The 14,720-nt window shown below is 35.3% G+C and overlaps 1 protein-coding gene across 1 annotated transcript; it reads left to right on the top strand.

Moving 5' to 3' along the window:
• The first annotated feature begins 5,320 nt into the window (after positions 1 to 5,320).
• On the top strand, positions 5,321 to 13,760 carry sgms2a (sphingomyelin synthase 2a). Its single transcript, XM_073842799.1, has 5 exons — positions 5,321 to 5,888; positions 7,940 to 8,057; positions 8,323 to 8,476; positions 8,679 to 8,845; positions 12,995 to 13,760. The coding sequence occupies exons 1-5, from the start codon at positions 5,452 to 5,454 to the stop codon at positions 13,178 to 13,180; spliced, it is 1,062 nt and encodes a 353-aa protein (XP_073698900.1). The 5' UTR covers positions 5,321 to 5,451; the 3' UTR covers positions 13,181 to 13,760.
• Positions 13,761 to 14,720: the final 960 nt, after the last annotated feature.

Raw genomic sequence — 14,720 nt, 5'->3', positions numbered from 1 at the left:
TGCAATGGTTGCTTCGCAGCGAGACGGTTGAAAATAAATAAATAAATAAATAAATAAATAAATAAGTGAATAAATAGCTTTTGTTGAAGCTGTTTTTCTTGTTTTCATAAAAGAAAAAGGTCTCGCGTGTTTTAAAGGAAGGAGCGTTAATGCGAGACGAACTCAATTTCCTAAAAAATAAATTAGGCGGCCTAACTTACAGACTTTGCATAAGTCGAGATGTCCACTAAACCTGAAAAAGGTAATGTTTCCTCTTTAATACGTTATTTGAGTAATAAATCTGTCAGTTTATGAACTCTATTTTAAAGCTGACTGCTTTGAGATTGCATTAGAAATTAAGACCTTCTAAAAAAACAAAAAACAAACAATAGAAACCATCATAGAAAGTCTAATGGCTTCCACTACAAATACCATTACAAACGTTACAAACCATCAACACTGAACCATTAAACCATTAAAAAATGGTTTCCTGTAGTGTGTATGAGACATGTTCCATTAGCATTTAGTGGTTTTAACAAACCACCAAAAGAAGGAGACCAACAAGGTGCATTACAGTTTCTGTTAAAACCAATGCAATTCCCATTATAACCAGTAAAAGTCATTACAAATTCTGTGATGGTTTCTATTGTGGAGTGTTCATTGTAACATAAGAAATGGAATTCTGGAGATTTCTCTAGAGAATAATCCTGTTTCTAGATCATTTTGATTATTTTCTGAGATTGTTTTTCTAGTTAGGTAATGTTCATAGTCCAATTCAATGACCTCATCTAAACTTGGAAAGCTGCTAGACATTACAAAGGTATGCTCTTTCTAACATGTAATAACTCCACTTTCAGATCATTACACTGCAAACATCATCTCTCCTATACAGCTATCAATTCACTTGGGAGAGGCACGGTGGTTTAGGCCCAGCTGAGGAGGCATCCCATAAAACCTTCAAAGGGTGTGTATACAGTTTATAATTTACATATGAAGATAATTGTATGGTTACACACACACATACACACACACGTCGGTTTCACTGCATCAGTGAGTAAATCTCATAGAAGTGATAATGCCTGCAAAACTCCAACCCTAAACCTACACAAACCTGTTGACATCAGTAGACTTTAATGAGTTTAATGTTTTTGCTAATTTAAACACCTTTCAGATATATTTCACTATATGTGACCCTGGACCACAAAACCAGTTATCAGGGTCAATTTATACATAAAAAGCTGAATAAATAAGCTTTTCATTGATGTATGGTTTGTTAGAGTAGGACAATATTTGGAGATACAATTATTTGAAAATCTGGAATCTGAGGGTCCAAAAAAAAAAAAAAAAAAAAAAAAATCTAAATATTGAGAAAATTGCCTTTAAAGTTGTCCAAATCAAGTTTTTAGCAATGCATATTAGTAATCAAAAAATAGGTTTTGATATATTTATGGTAGATTATCTTTACTTAATACCCTAATGATTTTTGGCATAAAGGAAAAATTGATAATTTTGACCTTTACAAGTGTATTTTTGGCTATTGCTACAAATATACCCATGCTACTAATGACTGGTTTTGTAGTCCAGGGTCACATATTTACCTCAGTCAGCTTTCAAAGCTGACAATTATTTGTTACTACATTAAATCATGTCAATGTCAGATTTGTATTCGCGCCAAAATATCACTGAGTCAATCAAATACGTCAACTAAAGACATTGTATAAAGATCAGAATGGGTAGAAATAACTCCATAATGTAGTAAATGCAACTTTTTACAGTGTAACACATAGTTAATATTTAAAGCAGTACTATATAAAGATTGGTTTTGAGTCCACATCCACAAAATATTCCAGGAAGTGCTGGTTAGTGTAGTATGCAAATATGTATTCTCATTATTTATTTAGCACATGCTTTTATGCAAACGTCACACAAGTGTGGAAAATACAGTAAAGTATGCAAGTTCAAGAACACAAGTGCATGAGTGCGCCTGAAAGGGATAATATAATCATCTCAGAGCACAAGGGGAAAAGCCTTTCTCTCTCATCTCTTTAAGTGTGAGGCGGGGTCTCTTCAGTTTTTTCTGTCCGTCCCTTTGATGCTGAATTTAACCTCCGCACGAGCTGGGAGGGGGGACGCTCAACAGGCCTCGCAACCATATCATTACCAATTTGTTTGCGAGCGGGCACCGCTGCTCCCTGGGAGAAAAATACAGGCTTGGTCTGGAGGCCGGAGTTAGGGCTGGAAATAGCACGGAGGCAGGGCAGGGGACACGCGGAGCGGAGCCAGCCAAGCCATCCATTTACTGTCTCTGGCAGCATGTGGAAGAGATTTTCCCCTGCCAGGTCTCCACCACAAGCATCACCATTAGAGCACAGGGTGGAGACTGGGAAAACATGCCACTCTGAGCGTGGAGGGATGATGAGAAGTTTCAGAGAGATTGTCAGAGGAGGAGTGTAGGACCGATAGAGCTCAATTCTGCATGTAGAGCTGCGGGACTCAACAGGCAAGTCATTTTGAATTAGAGAAATCTGTCTTTAAGGACTTGGTGAGAAGCTTGGAAAAAACTCTTTTAGCCTGTTTAGTTATTGCATTCACATAATGTAGTCAGACATAATGTATTAGAGATAATGGTGTTTTTCCTCTTGTTGCAGTACATTAAACAAATGTTGTGTACAATCCAATGTTCATTGCGGAGCAGATTTGTAATAAGAACTCATTTCCAACGTAATTATATTTCAGTCTAAATTGATTTGGAGGAAATCGATGCCTTCGTGTCGAGTGATTTGTACTATCCATCATTCCTTTTGCGGCTGTCCTGAAGCTCTGTTTGTAAATATTGTATGTCGGCGTAATGAGGGTTATTGAGATGCACTTTGGGTGTGATGGAGCAGAGATGTTCTCGGACCAGAAAGCTTTCAGATAAATAGGCCATTCCTGAAATGCTCGTTTCTGGGTTGAGAAGTCACTACTGGACTCTAACCTGAACATGAATGTTTTTTTCCTATGTGGCTTTTCTCTAGATGGCAGTTTGCACTTGTGTCAGATGTTTCGGCTTTTAAATGATATGCTTTGCTTTGTTTGAATGCACTGAGCACATAAAAGAGGGTCAGTTTTGTATATATAGAAGAAAGACTTCTAGAAAAAAACTCTAGACTTACAGAAATATACGTGTATTAATAACTGAGAAGCTGAAAAGTTTAACTGAACATTTTAATGTCTCGATTTTTATGCATTCAAATTTTTCTTTGTGAATCTAGATTCACAATAACTAGATAACATTTTCTACAGAAACATTTAAATTGGCAGAATGAAATTGAATTTAAGTATATTAGTGTTGTATCAGCTATTAGGCCTTTAAAATGTCATTTATTCCTGTGATCAAAGCTGAATTTTGAGCATCATTACTGCAGTCTTCAGTGAAAATCATTCTAATATACTGATTTGCTGCTCAAGAAACATTTCTTATTGAAAACAGTTGTGCGGTTTAATATTTTTGTGGAAACTGTGATACCTTTTTTTATGAATAGACTGTTTAAAACAATAGCATTTATTTGAAATATATTTTTTGTTACATCATAAATGACTTTACTGTCACTTTTGTAAAATTGTAAAATTATTCCATAATATGTGACATACTCTTTTTAATCTAAACAAGGTTGTCAATTAAGTATATTAGTTTTGCTTTTATGATAAATGTTTGGCCTTTGATATTTATTGTTGAAAATAGCCTTTATTAATTATTAATGTACATGTTAGATGATGTAACACCTTTTATTGGTTATGTACAGTTGCAATCAAAAGTATTCAACCTTTATTACATTGACCTGCAAGAGATTTTACTGCAGAGAACATTTTATGAAAACAATTGAACAAATGCATCAGCAAACTACTGGAAAAGGTTAATTAATACACTTTTGAGTGATTCTGAGAACATAAAGTTAATGAACAATAAAAAAAAATATATCAAACTGGCTCTAAACTGTTAAAGCCTTCAAAATTATTTAACCACCAAAAGTTAAATTTAGTGCAGAATCTTTTACTCTTTAAAACCACCAATAAACACTGTCTGTAAATGCTTAGAAGCTTATGTCACCTCTCTACTGCAATATAGCCCCATTCTTAACTTGAAAAAGCTTTAGGATTATTGATAATCTTTGGTTTTCACATTGCCACTGCTTTTATCAAATTCAACCAAACATTTTCAATAAGAATTAAATCTGGAGACTGAACAGGCCACTCAAGATCATTCTATGACTGATCCCTGAACCAAGCATAAGTAGATTTGGATGTTTATTTTGGGATGACTGTCCTGTCGGAAAGTCTATTGATCATTAGCTTCAATCTCTGCACCAAAGGCATCAAAATTCTTGCCAAAATGGCCTGATACTTCAAAGAATCCATGATGCCCTTAATAATCATGATTTCCACTCCCTGCAACAGTAAAACAACCCCCATAACAGGACTGGTCCTGTTTGACCTCTATGTTTGACGATGGAGATGGTGTTCTTCTATTTTTAAGCTTTTTGCCTTTTTCTGCACCAGACATACTGCTAATCCATAGGTCCAAAAAGTTCCAGTTTGGTCACATCACTCCATAAAACATTCTTCCAGAACTCTGCAGGTCTATCCAAATTAATTTTAGCATGTTCAAGTCAGCCTTTTGGTTTTATCTTGGTCAAGAGTGGTATTCGGCAAGATGCCTCAACATGAAGGCCACACTTGTCTTGTGTTCTTATACACTGCATTGAAGTGCTTTTCACAAAGTATTTGGCTGTTTTTCCCAGTTGCTGTGATCAAACATTTTTTAATATTGTGCTTTTTTTGTTTAACACCCTTAAATGTTTTGTGCTACAACACATTTTTAACTAAGGAATAAGGCAGCCAGCTGTGTCTCTAGAAACTTTTAATGTCTTGGAAATCTTCACATTGCCTTAGACTTTCTAAAATAATAAACTATTTCTTCTCTATAGATTTTGTGAGAGCTCTGTTGTTTGCTACTCAACTTAAGAATATGCACGGGCTAAATGTATGTATGTGTAACAGCCCAAACTAAAATACAACAAATTTTAAGACAATTTTGTTCCCTACCACAAAAATAAGTGACTAAAAATTAATTTTGAATAAGGGTTGAATAATTATGACATAGCCGTGTTATTGAAAACACATTCCATTATATATTGACATTAACAGATTTAATATGCCAGTAAACTGTTGTAGATGCAGTTTTTATTTAAAAAACCTAGATGTATTCATGTAGTACTGCAGTCTCTGGGGGGTTAAATAATTTTGAGTGCAACTGTATGTCTATAATGTAATGTACTTCTGTTTCCTTTTTTAAAGACTGTTCCAGCCACATCTTATGAGAGCTAAAAACGCAGGCCTTTCATTATCACCGCAGAGGAGAGTAACCTACAGTGCCTTACAGGAGAGAGTCTTGGCAGGAAGTCACTCATTAGTGGGTAGTTGTGGGAACTCATGGCATCGTCAGACCACCAAGGAAACAAGGACCCCACAAACACCTCTCGAGCAGATGGAACCCCATCCCCTGGTACATCTTGTCCTGTCCACAACCACGCTGCTGAAGAAGCAAAGAGGAACGGCTTGAGAAAAGCCCTGGTCAGACATCGAGACTATGTCAAGATCTCCGTACCTGAAGGAAAGGGCAACCGATTACCGTCAGAGTGGTGGAAGACGTTCATCGCTTTGTTTTATGCCATTTTGAACCTGGTTTTGACCACGATTATGATCACAGTGGTTCATGAGAGAGTACCACCCAAGGAGAGCAGCCCACCGCTGCCAGATAAGTTCTTTGACTACATAGACCGTGTGAAGTGGGCGTTTACAGTGACTGAGGTCAATGGAATGGTTCTGGTGTCTATATGGTGCATTCAATTGCTCTTTCACAGATACAAGTAAGAGGCATCACTCAGCATTATAATAATGTAGTGAACATTGTAGATTAATGGTTTGTTGTGGTTATGTTTAATATAGAGCAGGGTGAATGCAATAGTCTTGAGGGGAGTTATAAAACTGAAAATGCATTGAGGTAGTGCTGGGCGGTAGACCGGTTCAAATGGTAAACTGGGTTTATTCATGCAAACAGTGTGATTTTTTTCAAAACCAACATACACAGCATCATTAATTGACACTAGATTCTGTTAACTGCTTACACTTCTGACTAATGATTGGAAATCTTTTGGAACTATTAATAACAACTAATTCTTTAACTACTAGGCAAATAAGCCAGCTGTTAACACTCATTAAGAGGAGTCAGAGGCGCTGAAAATTAACGCAAACAGGAGAAAATACTGTAGCAGACAGAGCAAACTCACTGTTTACAGTGAGCAAAATATCCTTATTCTTCAACACAGAATGGAAAAACTGTTTGGACTACAAGCCAGTGTGTTCATAATTAGGATAATGCATTAAAATATATTGTAAGACACACCAAATAGCAATATCAAGCAGCAAAATTAGCTGTTTTGAAAATAGTTAGACGTGGATGAGACTGGAAGTCAAACCAAAAGAGCGTTCCCATATTGGCGGCACTGAATGTAATCAATGCCACTGAACCGAACAGAATTGGCATATTTTACAGTTATTGCTGCTGAAAATGATCAATTATTGACTGTTTTTGGCTTTACTAATCTGTCAAACCGGGAAAAATATTTGGAGTACTATAGACTGACAAAAGTTATAACAAATACAAAAGGAGGAGATTGCAAAAAACTGTCTGAGTTACAATAGGCGTTTGAGACTGAACCAGGATTTCCAGGGGAAGAATTTTAACATTCATATTTATTCATATAATTTCTGGTCAGGTAGGTGAAACATTAGGTTAATATTTTGATTAATACTGCTTGTACATATCTTTACCACCTATTTACTTTGGTTTGTCAAAATATTGCACACTTTCCTGCTCAAAGTCCTTCTCTATATGATTTAGCAGATTCCACATGTTTTTTAGACATTCCACTTGGTTTAGACAGCATAAATTAGCAGAACAACGTATTCAGTCGTACATTATCCATGCTGTTGTTTACATCCGAGTATCGCCAGTATGGCTGCGCATCTGGGGAACTGACCAAATCGTGACATAAGTGTAAACCCTTTGATAAGGTAGCATTTAAAAGCACAAGCTGCTTTGTTTACAGCAGTAACCAACACTGTTTCAGCTGTTCCATAAGCGCCACCTGCTGTCAGAGAGTGAACTTGCATCTTATTCAGCCCATCTGCTGTTTTTGTTTTGTAGCAAGATATCACAAAGCTAAGGTCATAACATTCTGTTTTCGCTATAGACTTTGAAATTATAGAATTGAATTTACATCACATGCTATATGTAGCATGTTTGTTTGGATCACAGTCACGGAAAAACTCTGATAAACCGTCAAACTGACAGAATCCTACTATACTATAAACTATTTTTGGTCAAACCACCCAACACTATATTGAGGAAGTCAACCTAATTAATATCCCCAAGCCATTTTATGGCTCAAAAATTGTACTAAATTGAACCGTTTTGTATGGTCACTTGTAATAGGATTAGAAAATGTTCAGGCTGTCAAAAATCATTTCTGTTCTTTTTTATCTTCTTTATATGAGGTTTAGTATAGATAGATAGATAGATAGATAGATAGATAGATAGATAGATAGATAGATAGATAGATAGATAGATAGATAGATAAAATGCTAAATGAATTTATTTACTTATCTTACTGCTGTCCAACAAATAATAGCCAATTTTAACAGATTAAACAAAATAATTGCACGATTTGTGACTATTATGAAATCTAATAATCACATCTGCTAATTGTTACAAAGAACATACAATTTGTACCGTAGTTATTTCATATTCATGGATAGAGTGTTATAAATATGCTTCTAAATGCTCAGGAATCTCAACCTAACCCACATTTGTTGGGTGATGACAAAAATTTACTTTTTATTTTTCTGTTTCATATAGGGCTATTATAGCAAGACGATATTTCTTCCTTTTGGGCACATTGTACATGTACCGATGCATAACCATGTACGTCACCACTCTACCCGTGCCTGGCATGCACATGGTCTGTGCACCAAAGGTAAAAATTTATTTCAGCTGTTCCTCTTTGTTATGATCCCCTCAGGATCTTATACCTAGATAATGTAAGATAAACAAATGCATTTGACTTTTAAATCTGTAATATCCTCTGACTTCCTCAAGACAAATATTGCAGCCTTTACAAAGGGTACAGATTCAATAAGTTTACGGAATGATTTTTCTTTTCAAGATTCATGTCAGCGACCACTCATCTTTCAACATTCAATATCCTCACTCATATTTTTTTCTTCCCATCCCTCATTCAGCTTCACGGAGATTCCCAAGCAAAACTGCAGCGTGTTTTGCAGTTGCTCTCTGGTGGTGGATTATCAATCACCGGATCTCATCTGCTGTGCGGCGACTTCCTGTACAGCGGCCACACTGTCATTCTCACACTCACGTATCTCTTCCTCAAGGAGTGTATGTCACTTTCTCAGACGGCAGACTTTATTTTAAGACACAAATATAATGACTGTCTGCTAATTACAGACTTGAGGTCACTGTAAACAATTTTAGATTCAGTTTTTGCCATTCAGCAGACATTGAGCCACTTTCTGACCGTTTAGCATGTTCACACAGCAAACCCATTATGATTCATACCTGATTCTTTGTTTCTCTCTAGATTCTCCTCGTTCGTTCTGGTGGTACCATCTTCTGTGTTGGTTAACAGCTGCTGTGGGTGTGGTGTGTATCCTGGTGGCCCATGAGCACTACAGTGTGGACGTGGTAGTGGCGTATTTCATCACCACCAGACTGTTCTACTGGTATCACACTATGGCTAATCTGCAGGTACATTTATCAGTAATATGAGATACTAGATATGCTCAAATAAGGCTTTTATTAAATGAGTAGTTCACTTTCAGAACAAAAATTAACAGATAATGTACTCACCCCCTTGTCATCCAAGATGTTCATATCTTTCTTTCTTCAGTCGTAAGGAAATTATGTTTTTTTTGAGTAAAACATTTCAGGATTTCTCTCCATATAATGGACTTCTATGGTGCCCCTGAGTTTGAACTTCCAAAATGCAGCTTCAAAGGGCTCTTAAACAATCACATCCGAGGAAAGAAGGGTCTTATCTAGCAAACCGATGGGTTATTTTCTAAAACAAAATTACAATACTTTTTAACCTCAAATGCTCGTCTTGTCTAGCTCGGCAAGACGAGCGTTTAAGACTAAAAAGTATACAAGATGTAAATGTTTTTAGAAAATAACCCATCGTTTCACTAGTTAAGACCCTTATTTCTCGGCTGGGATCATTTAGAGCCCTTTGAAGCTGCATTTTGGAAGTTCAAACTCGGGGGCACCATAGTCCATAGGAGAGAAATCCTGAAATGTTTTACTCAAAAAACATAATTTCTTTACGACTGAAGAAAGAAAGACATGAACATCTTGGATGACAAGGGGGTGAGTACATTATCTGTAAATTTTTGTTCTGAAAGTGAACAAAAATGGTCAACAATTACAAATACACACATCTGAAGCCAAAGGAAAGCTCTCTGCACAATTTGCGATTTAGATTCAGGGTGTCATTAAAACTCAAGGCACCAAAACGGCACTAAGCCTTTTACTGAGAGTGTTTACATGACTCAGAGTACACCGAGAATATCCAAATCCATTAGGCCAAGCATTTGAAAAATGACTCCCTGATGGTGGTAAAGTGCTGCGCATTCGATTTAAGCCAATCTAGATATTTTACACAGGAAAAAATCCTTTCAAACTATCAAAACACATCACGTTTGTACATACTGTTACAAGCAAAGTATCCTTTGACATGAACAACTGTCATGTCTCACTCAGCACTGTTAATTTCTTTGATGAATAATTTTCGTCTTGATTTTCGTCACCGACATCACCTACGAAAACGAGACGGTAACGCAAATCTACTGACATTTAGTCAACGGATAAAAACAAGACGAAAATGTTAGTCAGGGATGATTTAGGAAGAGATTCATCCAGAACGAATCTGCTGTGTGGTTAGGAGCATAGATGCCTACATTTAGGACATAAACTGGCATTTGTTGCACGTCTCAAAAAACGTTCAGCAATGTCAATATCTGGGAGTAAGAGGACGCAAAAGAGAACCCGATTCGGTCCGGTTTACAAGCGCAGACACCGAAGCGCCTCTCAAACAGTGCAAGAGTAAAGGTCATTGCACACTGCGTCCAAAATGTTCTCATATTTGTCATCCTTTCTTATCAAAATGCTTGTTACGGATGCGACTACGCAGAAAATCGAACCTGATCTGAATTTCTTATGATGGACAAAAGTTTCGGAGGCAGTATGTAAACAATTCAGTATTTATTTTTGAACGTGTGAAAATTTTGGACGAAAATTTCATACTTAGTGTGCAATGGCCTTAAATTACTCTCATGTCTCATGAACTGAGAAATACACAAAAAATGATGTTGAATTGTCAGTAAACACACTCGGTTACTTCTTGTATGAACGTAAACAGTTGGTAGAATATCAACGTGCATTAGTAGATTGCATGCGATTTTAAAGGGACAGTAACCTAATTAAGTTGCTATTGTCTGTTGCATTGATGTTAAAGAAAGACAGAAAATCACTCACTGCTCTTGACTGAATCACTTTAGTGCCCTAATAAAGGTTAATCTAAATGTATGTATATAAATAAACATGTCTGCTTGAAAGAATGAAGAATGTTGTTAACAAGTTGTTATAAAGAATGCATACTATGCCTATATAACCATTGGTATTTCACTGAAAAGACCATGTTCTTGTTTTTTTATGAGAAGTGGTTTCATTTAATTTTAACATAAAGGCATGCGTATCACAGCAGTTAAATCTGTGTCAGTCATGATAAAACATTAATATCAGGCCTATACAATGAGTTTAGCCATTTTAGAGAAATGCTTAATAAATGCATTACACTGTAAATAAATAAGTCAACTAAATATCTACTGTAGATTTAGCCGACTAAAAACTTATGATATTTAGTTGACTAAAACTAGACTAAGACAATTCACCAGAAACTGCGCTATTCGTGCGTAGGTGAACGCTTGAACATTTTGAGTTTACTCGCTTCACTCGCGCGTGAAATTCACTTCATAACAGACACAAATTCGCTTCATGAGAGGGGCTTCTGCCACTCGTCAGCGGGAAAGTAGTTGTAAAATACGGCGTATAAGCTCAATTTGGTGGCTTTAGCTAGCTTGTAGTCTCTCTCTCTCTCTCTCTCTCTCTCTCTCTCTCTCTCTCTCTCTCTATATATATATATATATATATATATATATATATATAGTTTAAATTGAGTAAAGAGCATTTTTTACAATTTACCAGATTGTCTGACCTCCTCACTCACTTTCTTCCAAGCAAGCTTTTTTTTTATTACTGTTTCTATAAAAGTACGAGTAGGGCTGTTCAATTAATCGAAATTTGGTTTCGATTTCGATTTCTCCTTCAAACGATCATGAAAATGCAGTAATGGAAATGAGACGATTATTGCGCCCAATTCCGCCCCCTTTCCACTGGTGGGCTTTCGCTCCTCCATAAAAGCCTAATTTCACATGCAAATCAGCTAAATCATGTAACGTGACTTTTTATAAAACGGGATGTGCTTGATTTATTAATGTTTCTTCGATGTTGTGTATTTAATAGCGCATAAGAAAACTTGCGCTGTTCTGTGTTTGCGCTCAGAGACGGAGCAGAACACGGACATTTAAAGGTACAGTATCTTTTAGCTCAGGGTGCGCCTAAACGCTCAAATACCCGCAACAACATTTCACAATGAGGCGCTTGGTGAATATTCATGTAAACTGACAAGAGTTATGTCTTAAATGACCATAAACAGTTGAGAATGAAAATATGGGTGCAACAGTATATTGGACCCGTGTGGTACAGCGGCAACACATAATATTCCTTCTGCCGTCTCTGTGCTTAATATGAATAAAACATAAAAATACAAAGAGAAAAATCACTCACTGCTCGTGAATGAAGGACGTTTGTAGTTTTAATAAGAAACAAAGCATGTTTAACTATTACAGTGAAGACCCTGTTTTATTTACATTCAAATAATTACATTACATACAATTTCTGTAGTATTTTTAGACTACTTTAGATTTGCATACAGTATTTTTTATAGCAATCTTTTTTCTCCCTGTATTGCTACCTTTAAATTAATCACTATATAGAGTTTTGGACCCTGTCATAATTGTTTAAATAATCGTGATTACAATATTGACCAAAATAATTGTGATTATGATTTTTGCCAAAATCGAGCAGCCCTAAGTAGGAGTATCCACAGACAGCGACGATGATTTTGTCCTCCATTGTTTTGGATTTCTGCCTCTGTCACTACTTGAACAAGCTCCTGATTGGTTAGCACGGCGCAAAATTTTGCCAAAGTTCAGATTTTTCAACTTGCGTGTTACATGTGTCAAATGCCCAAAATGCTCAATTCATGGCGCCTCATTCACACGAATCGCTCTGCAGGGAGGTCTATCGCGTCTTTGCATTGACTTAACATGTAAATCACTTGCGCTTAACGCATTATTCGCATCTGGTGTGAATGCACCAAAATGTGCTGTCAAAATTAACCCTGTGTCTCAGAAAGGATATGTACGGTGGTTAAAAAGCATCCACAAGGAAAAAACTGAAATGCAGTGAGAGCTTGAGCCTTTGGACTGGTGATGCAAATGTCAACAGGTTCGATCCCTGGCAAGAGACATCTCAACCACAATCATGTCTGTGTCCTGAAGTGGCTCCAGGGCTTCTGTCCTCAATGATAATGTTGATTTTCATGACATTTCTAAATTGATTTGGATCTAAAATGTCATCCCAATGCAGCTAACCAAATTTCGCAGAACTGCTTTTTTTGGGCTATGAAAATCTCTCAACTGTAATGCATTTATATAACCAGTAATGTTTTAGATGTATAACATTTTTCTGAACTTATCCTTACTCTGTTTTCACCAGACTTTAAAGTGTTCCCCGAACAACTACCTCACTCACACCTGGTGGAACCCTGTGTTTACCTTGTTTGAGAGGAACGTCCAGACCCACGTGCCCTGTTCTTTCTGCTGGCCGATCACATGGCCGCCTGCCTGTCTGAAGAACCCCTGTAAGAAATATTCCATGGTGCAGAGCGGCCGAGAGGAGTGAAATTGTGAATTCATCAGGATTCCTACACCAACATGTGGAAAAGTTTTGTATTTCGCTTGTGGCTATCTCAGTGTTTACACCATACCAAAGAACAAAGACTGTTTGGCTATTGTTGCTAATTACATCTCTTATAACACTGGGCCAAACAGCTCATGGTAAACTAATTATTGTAAAACCTCATATTATTTGACAGGTCATTGTTTATATTTTTACATTAATTTATATTCAGTCAATGTGGACATTTAAATAAACACTTTTGTAAGGATTTAAAGTGTTTGGATAATGATGGATTTTTGGAAAATCTATCGCTTTCTGTCAAAACAGATCTGTCAGTTTGTGCATGCTTCTTAGTTGTCATAGTTTTCCTTGTCTGTTTATTTAATTGTCATCTAAAACATATGTTGGTCATAAAAAGTGTTGTTCAAAAGGGTTCCATTAATTTGATACACTATTTTATGTTAGAAAATGCATGCATTCTTTTTTCTAATGGTTCACGCCAACTTTTAATTCAGTTTCTTTTGTTTTATTTTCTGTCTTAAAAACATAATGACATTTTATGGAAATAAATTTTTACATTACACCTAGTGTATAAACTTCTTTGTCAAAATGTTTATGCAAAGAAAATGAATGCATAACTCTAAAGATGTGCTCAAACTCCCAAGTTATAAATGGTCACAACATTTATTTAACTGTATTTTTTATCTCTCAAGATTATTATTATATTACATAAATTATGTTATATTTATATTATTATTATTATAAAACAGTCAAATTTTTAAATACTTTTACTATTTAAAATAACTGTATATTTGAATATATTTTAAAATGTAATTTCTTCCTGTGATCAAAGGTAAATCATTCTAATCATTTCCTTCAGAAATTATTCTAATATGCCAATTTGCTCTTCAATAAACATTTTATATTATTATTATTATTATCAATATTTAAAACAGAGTAAATTCAGGATTCTTTGATGAACAGAAAGTTCAGAAGAACAGCATTGATCTGAAATAAAAAGCTTTTGTAACAGAAGAAATTATATAAGTTAATACTTTTATTTAGCAAGGATGCTTTAAATTGATCAAAAGTGATGATAACATTTATAATGTTACAAAAGATTTATATTTCAGATAAATGCTGTTCCTCTCAACTTTCTATTCATCAAAGAAACCTGAAAAAAATGAAAATAATAATAATAATAATAATAATACATGTTTTTTAGCTGCAAATCATGCTAAAAAATAAGCTTTGAAATCACAGCAATAAATTACATTTTAAAATATATTCAAATAGAAAACATTTATTTTAAATAATAAAATTATTTCTAAATTTTACTGTTTTTGCTGTACTTTGGATCAAATAAATGCATGCTTATTGAGCAGAAGAGTCTTCTCTAAAAAAACAAAACATCTTAATGTTCAAATATATATATATATATATATATATATATATATATATATATATATATATATATATATATATATATATCAAATATATATATCAAATATATATAACTGAAATTAAAATGAAATCGGAAAAT

The sequence above is a fragment of the Garra rufa genome, chromosome 6, assembly GCF_049309525.1.
Source record: "Garra rufa chromosome 6, GarRuf1.0, whole genome shotgun sequence".
Lineage (NCBI taxonomy): Eukaryota > Metazoa > Chordata > Actinopteri > Cypriniformes > Cyprinidae > Garra > Garra rufa.
This window is presented reverse-complemented; position numbering and strand designations above follow the sequence as displayed.